Source organism: Sorex fumeus, unplaced genomic scaffold, assembly GCF_029834395.1.
Source record: "Sorex fumeus unplaced genomic scaffold, SorFum_2.1 ptg000093l, whole genome shotgun sequence".
NCBI classification, from domain to species: domain Eukaryota; kingdom Metazoa; phylum Chordata; class Mammalia; order Eulipotyphla; family Soricidae; genus Sorex; species Sorex fumeus.
This window is the reverse complement of record NW_026606150.1, coordinates 6,387,084-6,405,149: the sequence shown is the minus strand read 5'-3', so window position 1 is coordinate 6,405,149 and position 18,066 is coordinate 6,387,084. Positions and strand designations below refer to the sequence as shown.

The 18,066-nt window shown below is 67.0% G+C and overlaps 4 protein-coding genes across 5 annotated transcripts; 3 read left to right on the top strand and 1 right to left on the bottom strand.

Annotated features, from left to right (window-relative positions):
* Positions 1-316: 316 nt before the first annotated feature.
* Positions 317-5,874, top strand: TBX10 (T-box transcription factor 10). Its single transcript, XM_056131582.1, has 8 exons — positions 317-323; positions 2,097-2,364; positions 2,729-2,830; positions 3,085-3,256; positions 4,404-4,559; positions 4,870-4,937; positions 5,095-5,189; positions 5,546-5,874. Exons 1-8 carry the CDS (start codon positions 317-319, stop codon positions 5,872-5,874), a joined length of 1,197 nt encoding a protein of 398 aa, XP_055987557.1.
* Positions 5,875-6,683: 809 nt separating this feature from the next.
* Positions 6,684-8,264, top strand: NUDT8 (nudix hydrolase 8). 2 transcript variants are annotated; one of them, XM_056131766.1, is made up of 4 exons: positions 6,684-6,933; positions 7,297-7,429; positions 7,804-7,881; positions 7,959-8,261. In XM_056131766.1, the coding sequence occupies exons 1-4, from the start codon at positions 6,740-6,742 to the stop codon at positions 8,202-8,204; spliced, it is 651 nt and encodes a 216-aa protein (XP_055987741.1). In that variant the 5' UTR covers positions 6,684-6,739; the 3' UTR covers positions 8,205-8,261. The 2 variants fall into 2 exon arrangements, with proteins under 2 accessions (XP_055987741.1, XP_055987742.1); XM_056131767.1 differs by lacking the exon at positions 7,804-7,881 and having other exon boundaries at positions 7,959-8,264.
* Positions 8,265-9,317: 1,053 nt separating this feature from the next.
* On the top strand, positions 9,318-11,522 carry LOC130039832 (double C2-like domain-containing protein gamma). Its single transcript, XM_056131765.1, has 10 exons — positions 9,318-9,541; positions 9,621-9,700; positions 9,779-9,850; positions 9,957-10,066; positions 10,149-10,284; positions 10,386-10,436; positions 10,809-10,960; positions 11,040-11,121; positions 11,217-11,313; positions 11,385-11,522. The coding sequence occupies exons 1-10, from the start codon at positions 9,322-9,324 to the stop codon at positions 11,513-11,515; spliced, it is 1,131 nt and encodes a 376-aa protein (XP_055987740.1). The 5' UTR covers positions 9,318-9,321; the 3' UTR covers positions 11,516-11,522.
* A 505-nt stretch (positions 11,523-12,027) lies between these two features.
* On the bottom strand, positions 12,028-16,967 carry NDUFV1 (NADH:ubiquinone oxidoreductase core subunit V1). Its single transcript, XM_056131762.1, has 10 exons — positions 16,803-16,967; positions 16,036-16,118; positions 15,779-15,949; positions 14,545-14,728; positions 13,371-13,560; positions 12,980-13,192; positions 12,699-12,865; positions 12,486-12,567; positions 12,257-12,402; positions 12,028-12,175 (listed from the first exon to the last, which is right to left on the bottom strand). The coding sequence occupies exons 1-10, from the start codon at positions 16,872-16,874 to the stop codon at positions 12,095-12,097; spliced, it is 1,389 nt and encodes a 462-aa protein (XP_055987737.1). The 5' UTR covers positions 16,875-16,967; the 3' UTR covers positions 12,028-12,094.
* Between the last annotated feature and the right edge of the window lie 1,099 nt (positions 16,968-18,066).

Below are 18,066 nucleotides of genomic sequence, written 5' to 3'. Positions count from 1 at the left end.
CCTTCCGGTCAGGCCGGCCGTGGCCCCTGTGGACCCCCAGTCCTGCCCTGACCAGTCCATTGATCGGAGCGGCTGGGGGCTCTGGGGAGGGGGCGGGGAGGGCGGCAGCTGCCAACGTCAGAGCGTCCGCCCCGCCCGGGCTGCCAGCCCGCGCCTGCCTCGGCTGGCCAGTCTGAGGGGCTTGGGGAAGGGGCTGCACGCAGGCCGGACCCCGCGCTGGGGAAGAACTGACCGCACCCGGACGGCGGGAGAGAGGCGGGGCGTGCCCCCAAGTGGGGTGCTGGTGTCCGTGCTGAGGGCGCCCAAGCTGGTGTTCATGGCAGGTACGTCGCGGCGGGGACGGCAGGACCTGGCCGGGGGTGAAGGGAGCCCCAGGGGAGCCAGGCTTCGGGCTGGGGAGTCGGGTGGGCACCGGCCAGGGTCAGGTCCCACCAGGATAAGGCTGAGGGGCTGGTGACTCCGGATGCAAATAGGGGGGTGCTGGCCAGTGGGGAGATGGTGGCTTGGGGAGGAGACGGTCTGGCCAGCGCGAGTGACCTTGGGTCTGTCCCCTCCCCTGAGCTCCTTCCAGAGCTGCGGGTGGTTGTCAGGTGGACCGGGGGTAGGTCTCAGTGCCCAGGATGGGCCGGCACCGTGACCCCCCATGCACCAGCTCTGACGGCTCGCCCCCTCTGTGACGCCCCCAGCGTCCTGCCCATCGGTCTGTCTGGACCCAAAACCAAAGCCCTGCGGGGGGTCTCCCCCCCCCCCCCCCCCCCGCACTGTGGCTGACAGAAACTCACCAGAAAATCACCATCTCATTTCAGGACTTTCTTTTCCACTTAGAAATTTTTCACTGGGGGCCGAGAGATTGTACGGTGGGAAAGACGCTTGACTTTTATGTGGCTGACCCGGGTTCGACCCCCGGCACCCCCTCGGGTTCCCTGAGCCCTGCCAGGAGTGACCCCTGAGCGCAGAGCAGCACTGGGTGTGGCCCCGAACCAAACCAAAACAGTTTTTAAAAAGCCAAATTTCCACGGGAGAAACTACAGAAAAAGAAAGTTGCCAGGAAGCCCCTTTGTTTCACAGGCGCGGGGAGGGCTGGGGTCAGCTGGCCCGTATCTGGGGGGCTGTGGCAGGCAGCCGCGTACGAGGGCTGGTTCGGAGGAGTCCGGGACACTTACATGGTTGGGCGAACGCTCTCCCCATCGGTCCAGAACATTCCGTCCTGCCCAGCAAGCCCCAGCAAGCCCCTCCCGCGCCCACGCTCCTGCCTCTGGGGGTGCGTTGGTTTCCTCTGCGCCCCGCACGCTGCCAGGCACCCCGACCTCTGCTGCAGCCCCTGCTGCAGGGGTGGGCACATCTGCTGCCCCCGTCCATGAGCACTGGTTCATCTCTTGGGGAGGTCGCGATGGGGACGGCGCCAGCCCGGAGCCCCCCCACCGCCTCAGCACACTCCGGAACCGTGGGGGGACGCCTGCGTCCCCTGCTCCATCTCTGACCCCACGCGGTCCCTGAGGGCTCCGCGGGCCGTTCAGTGCCTGGTTTGGCTGGACACTAGCCCCTGGCGGCTGGATCGGGAGAATCTCTTCCTCAGAGGGGGAGGAGGCGTGCTCGGGAGGAGGCTGAGCCGACGTCGGGGGGCTCAGGACCCCAGACCGCAGAACAGAGCAGGGCGGGTGGGGTCCTCGCTCTGCTCAGCAGCCCTGAGGCAGCGCAGGACAGTGGCCCCCCAAGCAAGGCCCCACCTCACCTGTACCACCGCCCGCTCAGCCGTGCCGCAGGCTGATCCTGCCGTGTCCTCATCCTCACAGGGACCCACTGAGGCCCGGGTGAAGAACGGGAAGCTGGGCCCAGAGTGCACACAATCTGCAGAACACCCTAGGGGAGGGGGAGGAGGAGGGGCAGCCGGTGGCCTCTGGGACTCTGCTAGGAAAGATGTTCAGGGTGCGTTTACTTCGCTCAGGGATGTGGAGTTAAGGAAGTGAGGGAGGACTGGCCTGGTAGTCAAGGAGAGCTTCCTGGAGGAAGAGGACCGCCATGCAGCTTCCAGGCGAAGCGTTTCTGGGTCATGGGAGGGGGGGTGAGGTGCTCACACCTCCTTCCTCTCTCCCCAGCCTTTCTCTCTGCCAGCCTGGGGGTATTTGCGCCCTCTGACACCTACCCCCTGCCTGCCACCAGCTCCAGCTGTGAGGCCCTGCGGGGTTTGCCGTACCCCTTGCCCCCCGCCAGGGACTCTGCAGGGACCCATGCCATGGCCGACCCCATGGGGCAAGGCCCCAAGAACCCACATGTGTCCAATGTGACGGTGCAGCTGGAGATGAAGGCTCTGTGGGAGGAATTCAACCAGCTGGGCACGGAGATGATTGTCACCAAGGCGGGCAGGTATGAGCAGTGCAGGAGCGTGTGTGTGCATGTGATGTGTGTTCATGTGTGTGTGTGTGTATGCATGTGTGTGTGCATGAGTTCATGTGCATGTGCATTGCATTCGTATGTGCACGTGTGTGCATGTGATGTGTAGTCATGTGTGTGTTTATGTGTGTGCATATGTGTATGTGTGCATACGCACATGTATGCTTGTCTGTGAGGGCCCACGAGTGTGTGTGCCATTGTATGCCTGAGTCGGTGTGTGTCTCTGAGTGTCCATGTTGGGAAGTATGTGCCTTCGTGTGTGACACTGTGTGTGTGTCACGTGACACAGGGGGTCGTGCTGGCCTTGGCTGCTGAGTGCCCTCCCCCTCCTGTGCAGGAGGATGTTCCCTGCCTTCCAGGTGAAGATCCTGGGCATGGATGCGCTGGCCGATTATGCGCTGCTCATGGACTTCGTGCCCCTGGACGACAAGAGATACAGGTGGGGGGGGCCGGGAGTAGCTGGGCCTGCGCTGGGGGAGGCCAGGGGAAGCCTGGGGCGGCAGGGCGAAGCCCGGAGGGCTGCTGGGCAGGCAGAGGGCAGTCCGCCGCACAGGATGGTGCAGACGGGAGAGAGGCGCTGCCCCTCAGGAGCCCTGCGCCAGCGCCGAGGCAGTGATGCTCTCTGGGGCAGTCTAGGAGTGAGCGCGGGGTGCCAACGGGCGCCCTCCCCGTGGGGCTCTGCTTCCTTCCCAGGTACGCCTTCCACAGCTCCGCCTGGCTGGTGGCGGGCAAGGCCGACCCAGCCACGCCCGGCCGCGTGCACTTCCACCCCGACTCGCCCGCCAAGGGCGCCCAGTGGATGCGCCAGATGGTGTCCTTCGACAAGCTGAAGCTCACCAACAACCTGCTGGACGACAACGGCCACGTGAGGCCCAGGCAGCGGAGCGGGGCTTTGGGGGGGCGGAGCCTATGGTCGGGGCGTTCCCTATTGGGCAGGGCTGTTTGGGGGCGGATAAAGGCGGTGCTTTGGGGGCGGGGCCTAGGGCGGGCCCTATTGGGACGGAATTGGTTCCCGGGGGCGGGTCAAGGCGGTGCTTCTGGGGTGGGACCTATTGGGAGGGACTGTTTCAGGGGCGGGTCGAGGAGGTGCTTCCGGGGCGGGGCCTGGGGCAGGCCCTATTGGGCGGGAATCAGTTCCAGGGGGCGGGTCGAGGCGGTGCTTCTGGGGTGGAGTCGAGGACCCTGAGCGCTGTGGGGGCGGGGCCACGTTTGGAGGCGGGGTTTAGGATCGTGGAGGCGGGGCGTAGGGCGGGCCTTACTATATCGGCCCTCTGCAGCCCTTGCAGGTGGTCTCAGTGCCCTCAGCCCGCTACTGAAGGTTAGGCTGGGGGCTGAGTTCCCCTGACTGGCAGGTGGGCCAGGAGGGGACTGTCCAGGAAGATGGGCGGTGGGCCGGGGGTGTAGAGATATTCTGGCAAACACTGCTCTGAGATGGCTCAAAGGGGCAGCATGGGAATGACCAGAGGAGCTGGAGACACGGGGAATCCTCAGGAGAGAAGATGATGACCGGCAGGGTGGTCAGATTCTGGCTCTGCAGGTCCAGCTGTCACTGCGAGAAGGAAAGAGAGCCTGGACACTAGGTTCAGCAAGTAGGGCGCGTGCCCTGCACACTGGTGACCCGGGTCTGATCCCCGCACACAGATGGTCACCTGAGGCTGCTTGGAGTAAGCCCTTAGGTTGTGGCCTAAACAGCAAAATTAGGGCCTGGACACCAGGGGGCCCATGGCCTCCACCTGCAGACGCTCACATCAGAGTTCCCCTGTTACCAGAAAGGGGGGTCATGGGCCCGTGAAAAAGGCATTAGCCCCGGCTGAACAGATGGTACTTAGGGTAAGGAGCTTGCCTTGTACATGGCCAACCCAGGTTCGATCCCCAGCATCCCACATGGTCTCCTGAACATGCCAGGAGTAATTCTGGTGTACAGAACCAGGAGTAACCCCTGGGCATCGACAGGTGTGGCCCCCAAACAAACGGCGGCCCCGCCCACCTGCACACCCCTTGTGCACCCCCAGATCATTCTCAACTCCATGCACCGCTACCAGCCCCGCCTCCACGTGGTGTTCGTGGACCCGCGCAAGGACAGCGAGCGCTACGCCCAGGAGAACTTCAAGTCCTTCGTCTTCACGGAGACGCAGTTCACGGCGGTGACGGCCTATCAGAACCACCGGGTGGGTGGAGCGGGGAGGAGAGTCCCGGCCCGGCAGCAGGGAGTGGGCATCCGCACAAACGCAGTGCCGGGTAACCGAGCGGGTAGCGCACTGCACCCCAGCACCCCATATGGTCCCCCAAGCGCCGCCAACAGTAATTCCTGGGTGCAGAGCCAGGAGTGAACCTCTGAGCACCGCCAGGTGTGGCCATACACAGACAGAAAACCATTGCCCAAGGGCTCCCGGCGCCTCTGAAGGGACGGGTGGTGAGCGGGGGTGCGGGGCTGAGCCCCCACAGCGCTGGCCCATAATGGTACTGTCTCTTCTGCAGATCACCCAGCTGAAAATCGCCAGCAATCCTTTTGCCAAGGGCTTCCGAGAGAGTGACTCTGATTCCTGGTATGGTCCGGGGAACTGCGATTCTCACCCTCAACCCAGGCAGCTCCTAGGGCTTTGCCTGGAGACCTTCTTTTGGACACGCCCACAGACTTGTCCTGGAGCCCCACTGTCTGACGCTGGCTGTGACCCTGTTCTCTCCCCTTTGTCCCATCTCCAGGACAGTTGCTCCACGGCCACTGCTTGGCGCCCCAGCCCGGAGTCGCAGCAGCCTCAGCCCCTGCCTTCTGAAGGGCTCCACAGAGCAGAGGAGAGGTTAGACCCCCCCCAACCCTAGACCCACCCCAGGCACTGAGGCCAGAACCTGGGAGGTGGGCAGGCAGCAAGGCAACACCTGTGTGGTCAGGGTGGGAGGCTGAAGTTTCAAGATAACGTGGGGCCCACAGCAGAGGGCTGAGCAGAGACAAGGGGCTGAGAACAGGGTAGCAAGGTCGGCGGGCTCCCTGGAGGAGGTGGTTCCTGAGCTGGGTCTTAGAGGACAGGGGGAATGGGGGGAAGAAATCCAGGCAGAGGCAAGAATTGGATAAGGGTGGGGGGCACTCCGGGGCGGGCACTGATGGAGACTGAGTGTGTGAAGGAGCAGTTTGAACTCAGGTTACTTCCTCCCTCAGAACCCAGCAGAGCTCCAGCCCCCACCTCCAGGACGGCAGTCCGGCTTCACCACCAACTGCTGACCCCGCCCGAGACACTGCTGACCCCGGCCACCTACCGGCCACTCACATACCAGGGCCTGTATCCTGGGGTCTCAAGCCCTCTGGGGGTCCCCAGGGCCCGCCGGACACCATACCCTCTTCCCAGTATGCAGGCTGATGGGGAGCAGACGGGTCTGCCCGTCGCAGCTGGGCTGAGGCTCCTGTCTCCGGGGGGGCCTGGCCAGGACCCTCAGATAAGGGTGGAGACTTGTGGACAGCGTCCCTTTACCCTGGACCCACCCCTCTAGGCCCTCCTCTGCAGGGGCCTGTCCCCTCCCACCCAGAGCCGGCAGGTCAGCGCTCCAAACTCCAGCGCTGGGACCAGCCTCCCGCCTGCCTGCTTCCCTGGCCTTCCCGCTCCGCCCGCAACATTAAAGCCTTTGGCACTGGACCCTGAGCGTGTTTCCTGTGCCCGGGCCTGGGTTGGGGCCCCTGGGAGGTGGTGACTCCAGCCAAGCACTGCCCAGTGAGGTCGCAGAGCCCGGGAGGGGAAGGGGACGGGAGATAAATCTGCTCCGAGGGAGGCTCCCCGCGGGCTTAGACGCCGTGTGCACGGCCCGGGCTGCTGACTGAGGGGTGCAGAACCCGGGCAGGCAGTGACCTCGGGGTCAAGGAGGGTTAGGGGAGCGATCTGATCAGTGGCGCTCCGTGCACTCCCTTAACGCCATCGCTGACATCCAGAGAACTTTCTATGAGGTTCCTAAGAAAGGAACGGACAACGCGGGAGCGCCGGGACTTGGGGTCGGCGGGGCGGTCACAAATACTCACGCTCCCGGCCCCAGAGGTCACGCAGGGACATTTAACACCGTGACCCACAGCCCTAGCCCCGCCCCAACCCGGACCGGCCTCTCCGCCGGAAATCCAAGCCCTGGATCCCGCTTCTTCCGGTCCCGCCCCGACCCCTGGAAGGAGGAGCCATTCCCGTAGGCCCCGCCCACAGACACGCCCCCGCCCCAAGGCCCGGCCCACCGGGCTGGACCCGCCCCCGGCGCCGCGGCGCAGCCAATGAGGACCGCGGAGTGGGGCGGGGCTCCTCCTGGGCCCGCCCAGGCCCGGTGTCCGGGAGCCGGAGCGCCGCCCGCGCCCCCGGTGTCCCCGCGCGGCCGCACCGACATGCTGCCCGACTGCCTGTCGGCGGACAGCGAGCAGCGCTGTCGGCGGCTGCTGGCGGAGGCCACGGCCCGGCTCCGCTGCCGACCGGCGGCGGCCGCGGTGCTCGTGCCGCTGTGCTTAGTGAGCGGGGTCCCGGCGCTGCTCTACACGCTGCGGTCCAGCCGCCTGTCCGGGAAGCACAGGGGGGACGTCAGGTACCCGAGCCGGGACCCCCCTTCTGCGCGCCGCGGGGCTCGCTGCCACGGAGCAGGGGGGCGCGCGGGTCCCCGGGCACCACCTCGGACGGCCCGGGCTCGCGGAGCGTGTCCGGGGCAGGACCCCGCCCCCTGGCGGCCAGAATGGGACACTGCCCCGACTCAGGAAGGGCGCGGGGCGGGGCGGGGCGGGGCCGCCTGGCCCCCCAGTGGCCCCAAGTGGCCCCCAAGAGCCGTGGAGCCCCTCCTGGCATTGCCCGGGAGGTGACCGCGCCGCGGGGGGTTCCGGGGCTGGCTCCCCGCACACTCGGAGCAGGGGCGCGGCCGGCCACCTGCGCGGCCAGACTCCCTGTACCTGTCCAGTTTCCCAGGTGGCAAGTGTGACCCCACCGACCAGGATGTGATAGAAACGGCTCTGAGGGAGACCCGCGAGGAGCTGGGCCTGGTCGTGCCCGAGGAGCACGTGTGGGGCACCCTGCGGCCTGTGCACGACCCGGTGAGCCCCCACAGCCGTGGGGGGACCCTTGTCGGTCCTTACCACCTCCCCACTCTGCCCCCCCTGGGCAGGGCCCTGGACCCCACTGGAGGGGAGGCGGGAGGGGAACAGTGTTAGACACCACCCCTGGCGGCCCCTCCAACCCCCCAGTCCGTGGGGGAGGAGCCGGGCATCCTTTATGTACTTCCCTGGGGAAACTGAGGCTCGGGTCTGCATGGAATGGGCCTCCTTGAGGGTCAAGGAGGATTAGGGTGGGCAAGGGGGCTGTGGGGAAGAAAGGGCTGGCCAGCCTACCCAAACCCTGAGGCCTGAGTCTAGTGCACGGCAGGTGGAGGCAGGCTGCGCCCCTGAGCCCCTGCCCTCCTCCCTCCCAGAAAAAGGCCGCAGTGGTACCAGTGCTCGCTGGCGTCGGGCCCCTGGACCTCCAGAGCCTCAAGCCCAACCATGCCGAGGTGAGCAGCGTAGGTGGGAGTTGGCTGTCCACCCGGGGGCGGCACCTGCCCACCCGCTCACGGCCGCCTGCCCCCAGGTAGACGAGGTGTTTGTCCTGCCGCTGACGCACCTGCTGCAGGCGGAGAACCAGGGCTACACCCACTTCTGCAAGGAGGGGCGCTTCAGCTACACGCTGCCCGTGTTCCTGCACGGCCCACACCGTGTCTGGGGGCTCACGGCCATCATCACAGAGTACACCCTGCAGCTGCTGGCCCCTGACGCCTACCGGCCACGCCTGGCCAGCTCCCAGCAGCCCCGGGACACGGGGTCCCGCGAGAAGTAGCTCGCGCCCCTACCCCATCTGACTGCATTTGACTGATCACTCCGGGCTGAATAAAGAGCTTGTAGCCATTCCAAGACAGTCTCGTCTTCTGCGCTGCGGCCCTGAGCAAGGGTACCCGTTGGAGGCCAGTGGCTCCCTGCCCTGCCCCGGGACTTGGGGCCGACTCTGACCCTGGCTGGGGGGTCGCGGAGACCCAGGGGCACCCCACTTAGCATCTGAACCAGCCTCGATGGTTACTGAGCCGGGGACTTCCTGGTCCCACCTCTGGGCCCTGCCCACGTTACCACAAAGCTGATGCCACCCACACTCCGTGCTGGGGCCACATCTGCATACCAGCCAGATGCTGGGTGGGGGGCCTTCAGTGGTGGCACCAGTCATCCCAGAGAACAGTGGGATCATCCATCAGTTATGTCAGCCGAGCATTCTCACAGAGGGAGGGACTGGGTGGTCTGACGTTGGACCCTGTGGCCTGGAAAAACGGGCCAGCTTTAGGCACGGCTGGACCCAGGGGCTCTGGGTGCCTCGGCTGTGCTTGTCTGGGACTGGCCTCACTTGGTGGTGCAGGGATGAGGAGGGAGGGGACAGCAGCACCCGCCCAGACAGCAGCTGCCCCTCAGCGGTGTAACCCACAGGGGACTCCTCTGCCCTGGCCACACACCGTTGCCACCTGTGCCCACGGGCTGGAATAGGGGGTCAGCGATGGACAGTCTGGGCCACAAAGCAGGGGAGGCTGAAGTCGGGGAGAGAGGGATGGGGGATTGATTGGCCAGGTCCCAGGCCAACAGGACCCCACGTAGGGCTGTTCTGGGGAGCCGAGGCAGCAGGGCAGCACCAGGGCCGACCCCCAGTCTCCCGGCCAGCGAGGGGCCCCTGAGGCCACTGCCTCTCACTCCTCCGCCCCTCCCCTCACACTCCCTCACACCCTTGTCCTCACCTGGGGGCAGGGCCACCTGATGGGGACAGAAATAACCGGGTGAGTGTGCGGGGAAGGGAGGCCGGGCCCCCGCTGTCGCTGTCGGGAGGTGCTGGCCAGCTGCAGTGTGCAGCCCGGCTCGGCCGCCCTGCGACTCCCTGCCCCGCAGCCCTGACACTGTGCCCAGGCCCTTGGGGGGTCTGTATGCCCATGGCGGGCTCGGGGGCGCGGCGGGTGAGCATGCAGGAGCACATGGCCATCAACGTGAGCCCGGGCCCCATCCAGCCCATCCGCCTCATCTCCGACTACTTCCCGCGCTGCTACCCCTTCGTGGGGCGCCCCCTGCACCCCACCGTGGGTGCCACCCGCCCCGCGTCCCTGCCGCAGCCTCTCCTGGAACCAGAGGGCGACTCCGACGACAGCAGTGAGTGGGGCAGGGACTTGTGGCGGGGGGAGGGGAGGGTCCCGGCTCCCCAGTGCACTGAGCCCCCGCCCTGCCCCAGCTGCCCTGGGCACCCTGGAGTTCACCCTCCTGCTGGACACCGACAACAGCGCCCTCCACTGCACGGCGCACCGGGCCAAGGTGAGGCGGGGCCTGGGCCGGGGTCCCCGTGCCATCCCCCCCCCCACCCTGAGCCCCTCACACCCCCTTCTGCTCCAGGGCCTCAAGCTGCCGGCGTCTGGCTCCCTGGACACCTACGTCAAAGCTGACCTGCTCCCAGGGGCCAGCAAGGTGAGCGGCGGGAGCACTTTGGCCACCCGCTCCTCCCGCTGCTGTGGGGGTGGGGTGGGGAGTGGGGGCACCCGAGGGGGCCCTGACGCCCCTGTGCCCCCTCCAGGCCAGCCAGCTGAGGACCCGCACGGTGCGGGGCACGGGGACCCCCGTCTGGGAGGAGACGCTCACCTACCACGGCTTCACCCAGCAGGACGCGGGTCGCAAGACCCTGCGGTGAGGCGGCGGGGCGGGCGGGGCGGGGTGCGGGGTGCGGGGTGGGGGGGCCTGGCCGGGCCTGACCCACGGGACCCCCCAGGCTGTGCGTGTGCGAGGACCCGAGGCTGCGGCGGCGTCGGCGGGCGGCCCCCCTGGGGGAGCTGCGCGTGCCCCTGAGGAAGCTGGTCCCCAACCGTGCCCGGAGCTTCGACGTGTGCCTGGAGCAGCGCAGGCTGGTGAGGGGCCGGGGGGTGGGTGGGGGGGGGTGGGGGGGAGGGGCGTGTCTCCTCTGCAGTGGGGGGCGGCCCCACACTGAGCGGCCCCTCTGCCGTTTCAGATCAAGCGGCCCAAGAGCCTGGACACCGGCCGGGGCATGGCCCTGTACGAGGTGGGCGACACCAAGCCGGGCAGGCAGGGCCCGGGGGTCTCGGGGACACTGGGACGCGGGGACAGGAGCGTCTGGGCGGGGAACAGAGGCCTGGGCACGGGGGGCACGGCTGCCCCTGCTGTCCCCTAGTGGGCCCACAGGCTGTTGCAGCTGCGACCGCCAAGGCCCGGGAAGGGGCAGGGCCGAGGGCGGCCCGGGAGCCACTTCCGGCAACAGAGCCCTGGCCGGCCGCGCCCTGGGTGCTCCGAGCAGTGGCCCTGGCCAAGCCGCGGGAGGAGGCAGCCCCGGCTGCGTGTGGCCATCTAGCGGGAGGCTGAGGGCCAGAGCTGAGCTCCGTGGCGGGAGCTGATGCCCGTCCCTGCCGGCCCACAGCAGGTGGACGCGGAGGCGGGGGAGGAGCGCGGCCGCGTCCTGCTGTCCCTGTGCTACAGCTCCCGGCGGGGGGGCCTGCTCGTGGGGGTGCTGCGCTGCGCCCACCTCGCCCCCATGGATGCCAACGGCTACTCTGACCCGTTTGTCCGACTGTGAGTGTGATGGGGCTTGGGGGGCGCTGGTGTCAGTGGGGGGCCCGGACGGGCCTCTGACCCGACCCCCTACCCCCAGCTTCCTGTACCCAAACGTGGGGAAGAAATCCAAGTACAAGACCAGTGTCCGGAAGAAGACCCTGAACCCCGAGTTCAACGAGGTCGGTGGGGGGTGGGAGGCGAGGGTTGGGGGGGCAGCTTGAAGGGCGGAGGCCAAGACACACACACACACACACACACACATCCCCCACCCCAGGAGTTCTTCTACGCGGGCCCCAGGGAGGAGCTGGCCCAGAAGGCGCTGCTGGTGTCCGTGTGGGACTATGACCTGGGGACGGCCGACGACTTCATTGGTGAGTGGGGAGGGGGAGGAGGGGTGGGCAGAGGCCGCCTGGGCCCCCCTGAGCCCTGACTGCCCTCCCAGGTGGGGTGCAGCTGAGCGGTCAGGCCGGCGGGGAGCGGCAGTGGCACTGGCACGAGTGCCTGGGCCACAGTGACCGCCGGCTGGAGCTGTGGCACCCGCTGGACGGGGCAGCCCTCCAGCTCTGCGACTAGCGCCCAGCGGCACCCCCCCCCCAGCGACAAGCACCTGGCCCCTCCCACTCAGCCGCTAGCACCCATCCCCCCACCCCAGTGCCCCTTGCAGCCAGACTAACCCCCCCCAGAACAGGCACCCAGCCTCTCTGGCCCCCAGTGCCCTGCACCCGGTGCCTCTGGCCCCCAGTGCCTCCCACGGCCAGCCCCCTCCCGCTCAGCAACAGGCACCCAGCGCCCACGGCCCCCCAGCCCTGCCCCTGGCCAGTGTCCCCGAGCAATAAAGGCAGCCAGAGCAGAGCACAGCACGCTGTTTGTGCCTTCCTTGCCCCCGGCATGCCCACGCCCTTCCCTGCGGGTCCCCGATGGCCGGGGGTGCGAGATGGCCAAGGAGACCCATGGACCCCACGGGTGCTGGGCACATGCAACCTGGGTGGCCCTGGCCTCGCTCCAGAAAGAGGCCGGGATTAACAGGGCAGGAAGCAAGGCCAAGAGGCGGCCACGGGAGTGTGGGCAGCAGAGAGGCGCCGGGAGACAGTGGGCGACAGCACTTTATTCACTGCCCTCTGGGCAGGCCAGGCTGGCCAGGGGGTCAGGGGCTCAGGACGCAGCTCGCCGCGTCTGCTGGTCGAACCGCTGCATCCGTTCCTCCAGCTCTGGGCGGAAGTGGCGGATCAAGCCCTGAGGGGGGAGAGGGGTGCGCCGTGAAGGGGTCCGCCCTGCCCCCGCCCTGCCCCTGCCCTGGCCGTGGCGTTGGGGTACCTGCACGGGCCAGGCGGCCCCATCGCCCAGCGCGCAGATGGTGTGGCCCTCGATCTGCTTGCTGATCTCCCACAGGGAGTCGATCTCGGCGGGCCGCGCGTCGCCCTTCACGAAGCGGGCCATCACCTTGTTCATCCAGTCCACGCCTGCAGCGGGCACAAACAAGCCTGAGCATCTCGGGGATCCGGGGAGGGGGGGGAGGGAGACTGGGGCAGGGCCAGGCACTCACCCTCTCGACACGGCGTGCACTGGCCACAGCTCTCGTGCTTGTAGAACTCAATCAGGCGGGCGATGGCCTTCACAATGTCCGTCTGCATGGCAGGGCACACGAGAGGCGCTGCGGCCACCCTCCCGGTCACCCGCGCGCGGAGACCGCCTCTCACCAGCCCAGGGGCCTCGTCCCCCACCTCCCAGAGGGCTAGTCAGGGCGCGAGGGTCTCACCGAGCGGTCCATGACGATGACCGCGGCCGTGCCCAGGCCCGTCTGCGCCTGCACCAGCGAGTCGAAGTCCATCAGCACCGTCTCGCACACGGACTTGGGGATGAGCGGGGTGGACGAGCCGCCGGGGATCACAGCCAGGAGGTTGTCCCAGCCCCCCGTGACACCGCCTGGGGCCCCGGCCAAACCCCAATAGGATAGTCAGCTTGGGCCGACTACTGCCAAGTCCTGAGACCAGGACAGTGGCCAGCCCCACCCGCGTCCCCCCGCCGCCCCCCACGCACCCGCATGCTTCTCGATGAGCTCCTTGAGCGGCACCGACATCTCCTCCTCCACCGTGCAGGGGTGGTTGACGTGGCCCGAGATATTGAACAGCTTGGTGCCTGAGTTACGCTCCCGGCCGAAGCTGGCGAACCAGGCGCCCCCGCGGCGGCAGATGGTGGGGGCCACGGACACTGTCTCCACATTGGCCACAGTGGTGGGGCAGCCAAAGACGCCTGGGGACAGGGGACAGAGGGTCGCTGCGGGGGTGGCAGTGCCGGGAGGGTCCTGCTCCTGCACTCCGGTTCCTCCTTTCACCCCAGGACTGGCCCCGGGACTGACATTGGTGGGAGCCGCCCCAGCCGGCCAGCCCCGGCCTGGCCTTGCTCCCCGGGTCTGGGGGGCACAGCTCACCCACGTCGGCGGGGAAGGGCGGCTTGAGGCGGGGCTTGCCCTGCTTGCCCTCGATGGACTCGATGAGCGCCGTCTCCTCCCCGCAGATGTAGGCGCCTGCCCCGCGCACCACGAACACGTCGAAGTCGTAGCCCGAGTCACAGGCGTTGCGGCCGATGAGGCCGGCGTCGTAGGCCTCCCGGATGGCCACCTGCGGGACGGGGACGGTGACAACCTGGCCCTGAGCGTGCACAAGCCCGGGAAGCTGCATGGCGCCAGGACAGAGGTCCTGCAGGCAGGAGACGCTCTGGGGGGGGAGGGGGCACAGCAAATCCCCCCAACAACTGTCCATGAGGTCACTGACCCCAAGGCTTAAATGACCCTTGGATTTCATATTATTTGGAGAGGGTGACATCTGGCAGTGCTCAGGGACTATTCCTGGCTCCGCCCAGGAGTGACCCCTCACAATGCTCAGGGAGCATCATATGGGGTGTGGGGGATGAAACCCCAGTCAGTGGAGGCTTCTCTGGAGCGACAGAGGAGACCGGGCGGCCCCTGCACAGGCTGACACGAACCCGGTGGTACCATGCAGGGCAAGCACCCAGCCACTGTGCCACGGCTCCTGCCTCCGCTGGAGATGACAGGGCCACCCCTGGCTCTGCACGCAGGAATCACTCCTGGCGGTGCTTGGGAGACCACGTGGGAAGCCGGGGATCGAACCCAGGTTTGCCACATGCAAGGCAAATGCTGCCCCCACTGGACTATCACTCCGGCCCCCGCAGGTTATCTTTAAAGAGGGCGGAGGCGGCCCGGGCCACAGTGTCAAGCGTCTGTCTTGCCAGCTGCCCAGATCGGTCAGTCCTGGACAGTGCCCAGTCCCTCAGCACCCCCAGGAGCGATGCCCTCTTCCCCCAGTTCCTTGAGGGCCTGGGACCACAGGGCCTCACTGACCCCGAGCCGAGCCCTGCAGCCTGTTCCAGGGACGCCCCCACAGTGCTGTCTGGGGAACGGAAGGAAGCGCGGCTGATGCCCACCCCAAACCTCGCTGCAGACATCGCAGCCTGATGCAGCCCCCTCGCCCTTATGGGGAAGGCCGGGGGGTGTTCCCCAGCCAACCCAGTGAGACTCCAGGATACACCGAGGAGCCCAGAAAGGAGGCTCAGGGGGGCCCAACCCCGCACTCCCGCCGGCCCACCTGCAGGTTTGAGGCCTCGTTGTAGAACTCCCCGCGGATGTAGATGTAGGCGGCACGGGCACCCATGGCCCGGCCCCCCACCAGGCAGCCCTCCACCAGCTTGTGGGGGTCGTGGCGCATGATCTCCCGGTCCTTGCAGGTGCCCGGCTCGCCCTCGTCTGCATTCACCACCAGGTACTTGGGCCTGCGGGGACCAGCCAATGGGTCAGGCCGCAGGGCGCCACATGCCAGCCCCTCTGCCCAGGAAGCCCCGAGGGTGTCCCCTGGACAGCCAGACCCGCCCGCCCAGAGCCCCTGGAGGCGGCGCAGCAAAGGCCCTTTCTGCTCTGTGCACATGTGCTTCCCAGGGGCTCAGGCCCTGCTGCAAAGGGCAGCAGAATCTTCCAGAACCTTCCAGAATCGCCAGCACATCTCTGGGCCCAACTGAGGCCAAGCAGTCACCAGTTTACCACTTCCTTTCTACATGCCAGCCAACAGGCCCAGCTGCCCTAATGGCGTCTCTTTAACAATACCCCCACCCCAACACACACACACACACACACACACACACACACACACACACACAATGGTCTTTACAAATGCCTGCACAGCGTGAGGCTATGGGGCTAAGAGGCCTGTGGGGTTAACAGTTGAGAACTGGGGGCTGGAGCAATACCACGGCAGCACGAAAGGCACTTGCCTTGCGGGCAGCTGACCCAGGGCTGAGTCCTGGCATCCCACATGGTTCCCAGAGCACTGCCAGGAGTAATTCCCGAGCACAGAGCCAGGAGTAACCCCTGAGCACGCCCCCCCCCAAAAAAACAAAACTGATTTGAGGACAAGAGAGAAAGCCCAGCAAGTAGGGCACAAGCCTGGCTCCCCATATGGCCCCCTGCACACCACTAGGTATGGCTAAACTGCCCCCGCAAAAGGGAAAGAATTGGGCTGGAGCGATGGCGCAGCGGGTAGGGCATTTGCCTTGCAGGCGGCCGACCTGGGTTCGATTCCCAGCATCCCATATGGTCCCCTGAGCACCGCCAGGGGTAATTCCTGAGCACAGAGCCAGGAGTAACCCCTGTGCATTGTCAGGTGTGACCCAAAAAGAAAAAAAAAAAAAGGAAAAGAATTTATCCTGCCCCGCGTCTAGCCCGGAGAGGAGGGTCCACCCTGTGGACCCTCCTGTTTTCTCTCTGCAGTCGCCGTCTCTCCTCGAGCCCACGGAACAGCCCAGACACGCCGGGGAGCCGCCACGCACCTGCCGTCCGAAGGCTTGTTCATGAAGCTCCACTTGAGGCCCGTGGGGAAGCCGGCACCGCCACGGCCCCGCAGCCCCGACGTCTTGATCTCGCCCAGGATCCAGTCAGGCCCCTTGAGCAGGATCTCCTTGGTCTTGTACCAGTCGCCCCGACTCTGGGCCCCCTTGAGCCTGGATGGGGGACAGGAAGGCCATCAAGGGGAGGCTGCACCCTGCCGGGGCGCGCAGGGCCGGGCAACTACGGGGCGCTGGGTTACCTCCACTCGTGCCGGCCGTACAGGTTGGTGAAAATTCGGTCTTCATCCTTCAGCGAGCCAAATGAGGTCTTCTTGGGCGCTGCCTGCAGGCAGAGGCGGGCGGGACGTCAGGCAGACCTCCTGGGCTCCGGGGGACCTTTATTCCCGGTCTTCCTGGAGTTGAAGCTTGGGGACACAGCGGGGACTGGGCCCTACCAGCTCTGCAGCAGCATCGTTTCCAAGGCAACAGGTCACATCCCCAATCCCATCAGATAACCCTGGCCTCCCCTCTCCGTACAGACTGGGGACAAGTGACTGATGGTGCCCCAGAGTGCCCAAAGCAGCGATGCCTGAGCTCAAGCTCTGTCCCTGGGCGAAGCTTCTGTCCCCCCGCGCCCCCCACCCGCCAGGGCCCACACATGAGCCCCGTGCAATGTGGCCCCATCTCTCCCGTGTGGCTCTTCTCCTGCATCTACAGCTGCACGGGGAGGTACCAAACGGCCTTGGGATGGGCAGGAAGCACCGCACCGGGGTTAGACCGAGGTGGGTGAAGGCACTGGGGGGGGGGGGGTCAGCCCCCGGCCCAGACAAAAGGGAAGCGGGTCCCCGACTCCCGGTGCAGGGAGCGGCTGAGGAATGACACGGGGCGCGCCCGCAACTGTAAACAAGGGCCCGATCCCCCCCCCGGGCCGCTGGGGTTGTGGCAAGGAAGGGGCCCGGCCAGGCCGCTCCGGGCCGGCGGGGAGCGCGGGGAGGCGGCGGCGGCCCCGGCCGGCGCTGGCCCTCACCGTGTCGCCGCTGAAGCGCACAGTCGCCCGCGCGGGGAGCGACCCGCCGAGCAGCCGCCGTGCCGCCAGCATTGCGGGAGCCGGGCCGGTCACCTCCCACTGTCACCTTCACGGCCCCGCAGCGGAGCAGCCGGCGCGACGGAGCCGCTAGGCGGCGCACCGGAAGGACGTCACGCGGCGCCCGCGCGCGCAGGCAGCCCTGCGCCCATCCCGCCCCCTCGCCCGGCCCCGCCTCGAAAGGGGCGGGGCGAGGGCGAGGTCCCGGAAGGGGCGTCCTGCCGCGGGGGCTGCCGGGAGATGTAGTCCCGCCGGCCTCGCGCTCGCCTTTCTCCCACCGCGCGGGGGCGCTCCTCCGACTCTCTTAGCGCGCCCAGGCTGTTCGCCTGGCACCCTTCACCCCGCACCCCAGCCGTTCAAACCCGAGCATCTCAAGAACGCACGTGGCCTTCTCTTGGGTGCTGGCTTTTCCACGTGCCACTGATTCCGCATTTGTGTGCACCTGCTGTGAGGCGCGTGCCTGGAGGGAGGAGCAGGAATCTGGCGCGCGTTCCCGGCTGCGCTGTGGTTCTCGGTGCCCCCGGACTGTCAGCTTGTTAGATGCCGAGGGTCTTCCCTGGTGGTTGGTCGCACCCAGGCCTCCGGTGGCCTCTGCGGCTCCGGGCTTCGCAGCTCTCCCGGCCCTTGTCTCTAGAGCCCGGGTGGGGTTGGAGCAATAGCACACGGGTAGAGCGTTTGCCTTGCACGCGGCCAATCCGGGTTCGATTCCCAGCATCCCATATGGTCCCCTGAGCACCGCCAGGGATAATTCCTGAGTGCAGAGCCAGGAGTGACCCCTGTGCATCGCTGGGTGTGACCCCTCCCACACACACACACACACACACACACAAAGTAGAACTCGGGTTTGGTGCCCCTGCTCAGAATCCTGGTGGTGCTCCGGCCAGGCCTTGTGGGATGATGCAAGCCTGATTGATGCTGGTCTGCCTGCATCTTCCTTCCTTCCTTTCTCTCTCCTTCCCTCCTCTCCTTCCCACACCCATCTGTGCTAGGACTACTCCTGGCTCTGCGTTCAGGGATCATTTCTGTGCGTTCAGGGATCTTTTCTGGCAGGCTTGGGGTACTATAATGCCAGGGATCAACCTATCTCAGCCCTATCCGCTGGACTATCTCTCTGGGCCTTCCTCCCCTCCCCTGCCCTCCCTTCCCCCAAGTCTGGCCAAGAAACAGCTGATCCTTGCAAGATTAGAGGGGGAACAAATTTTATTGT

Bases quoted from the DNA above. Each gene is read 5' to 3' on its own strand.
- NUDT8 (XM_056131766.1), top strand. From the start codon at position 6,740: ATGCTGCCCGACTGCCTGTCGGCGGACAGCGAGCAGCGCTGTCGGCGG. The intron at 6,934-7,296 runs GTACCCGAGCCG...GTACCTGTCCAG, and splicing joins AAGCACAGGGGGGACGTCAG to TTTCCCAGGTGGCAAGTGTG. The intron at 7,882-7,958 runs GTGAGCAGCGTA...GCCTGCCCCCAG, and splicing joins TCAAGCCCAACCATGCCGAG to GTAGACGAGGTGTTTGTCCT.
- TBX10 (XM_056131582.1), top strand. The intron at 2,365-2,728 runs GTATGAGCAGTG...CCTCCTGTGCAG, and splicing joins ATTGTCACCAAGGCGGGCAG to GAGGATGTTCCCTGCCTTCC. The intron at 4,938-5,094 runs GTATGGTCCGGG...TCCCATCTCCAG, and splicing joins GAGAGTGACTCTGATTCCTG to GACAGTTGCTCCACGGCCAC.
- NDUFV1 (XM_056131762.1), bottom strand. From the start codon at position 16,874: ATGCTGGCGGCACGGCGGCTGCTCGGCGGGTCGCTCCCCGCGCGGGCG. The intron at 13,193-13,370 runs GTGAGCTGTGCC...CCCTGTCCCCAG, and splicing joins GCCCTTCCCCGCCGACGTGG to GCGTCTTTGGCTGCCCCACC. The intron at 12,176-12,256 runs GTACCCCAACGC...CTCCCCCCTCAG, and splicing joins GGGCCGCCTGGCCCGTGCAG to GGCTTGATCCGCCACTTCCG.
- LOC130039832 (XM_056131765.1), top strand. From the start codon at position 9,322: ATGCCCATGGCGGGCTCGGGGGCGCGGCGGGTGAGCATGCAGGAGCAC. The intron at 9,701-9,778 runs GTGAGGCGGGGC...CTTCTGCTCCAG, and splicing joins GCACGGCGCACCGGGCCAAG to GGCCTCAAGCTGCCGGCGTC. The intron at 10,961-11,039 runs GTGAGTGTGATG...CCCTACCCCCAG, and splicing joins TCTGACCCGTTTGTCCGACT to CTTCCTGTACCCAAACGTGG.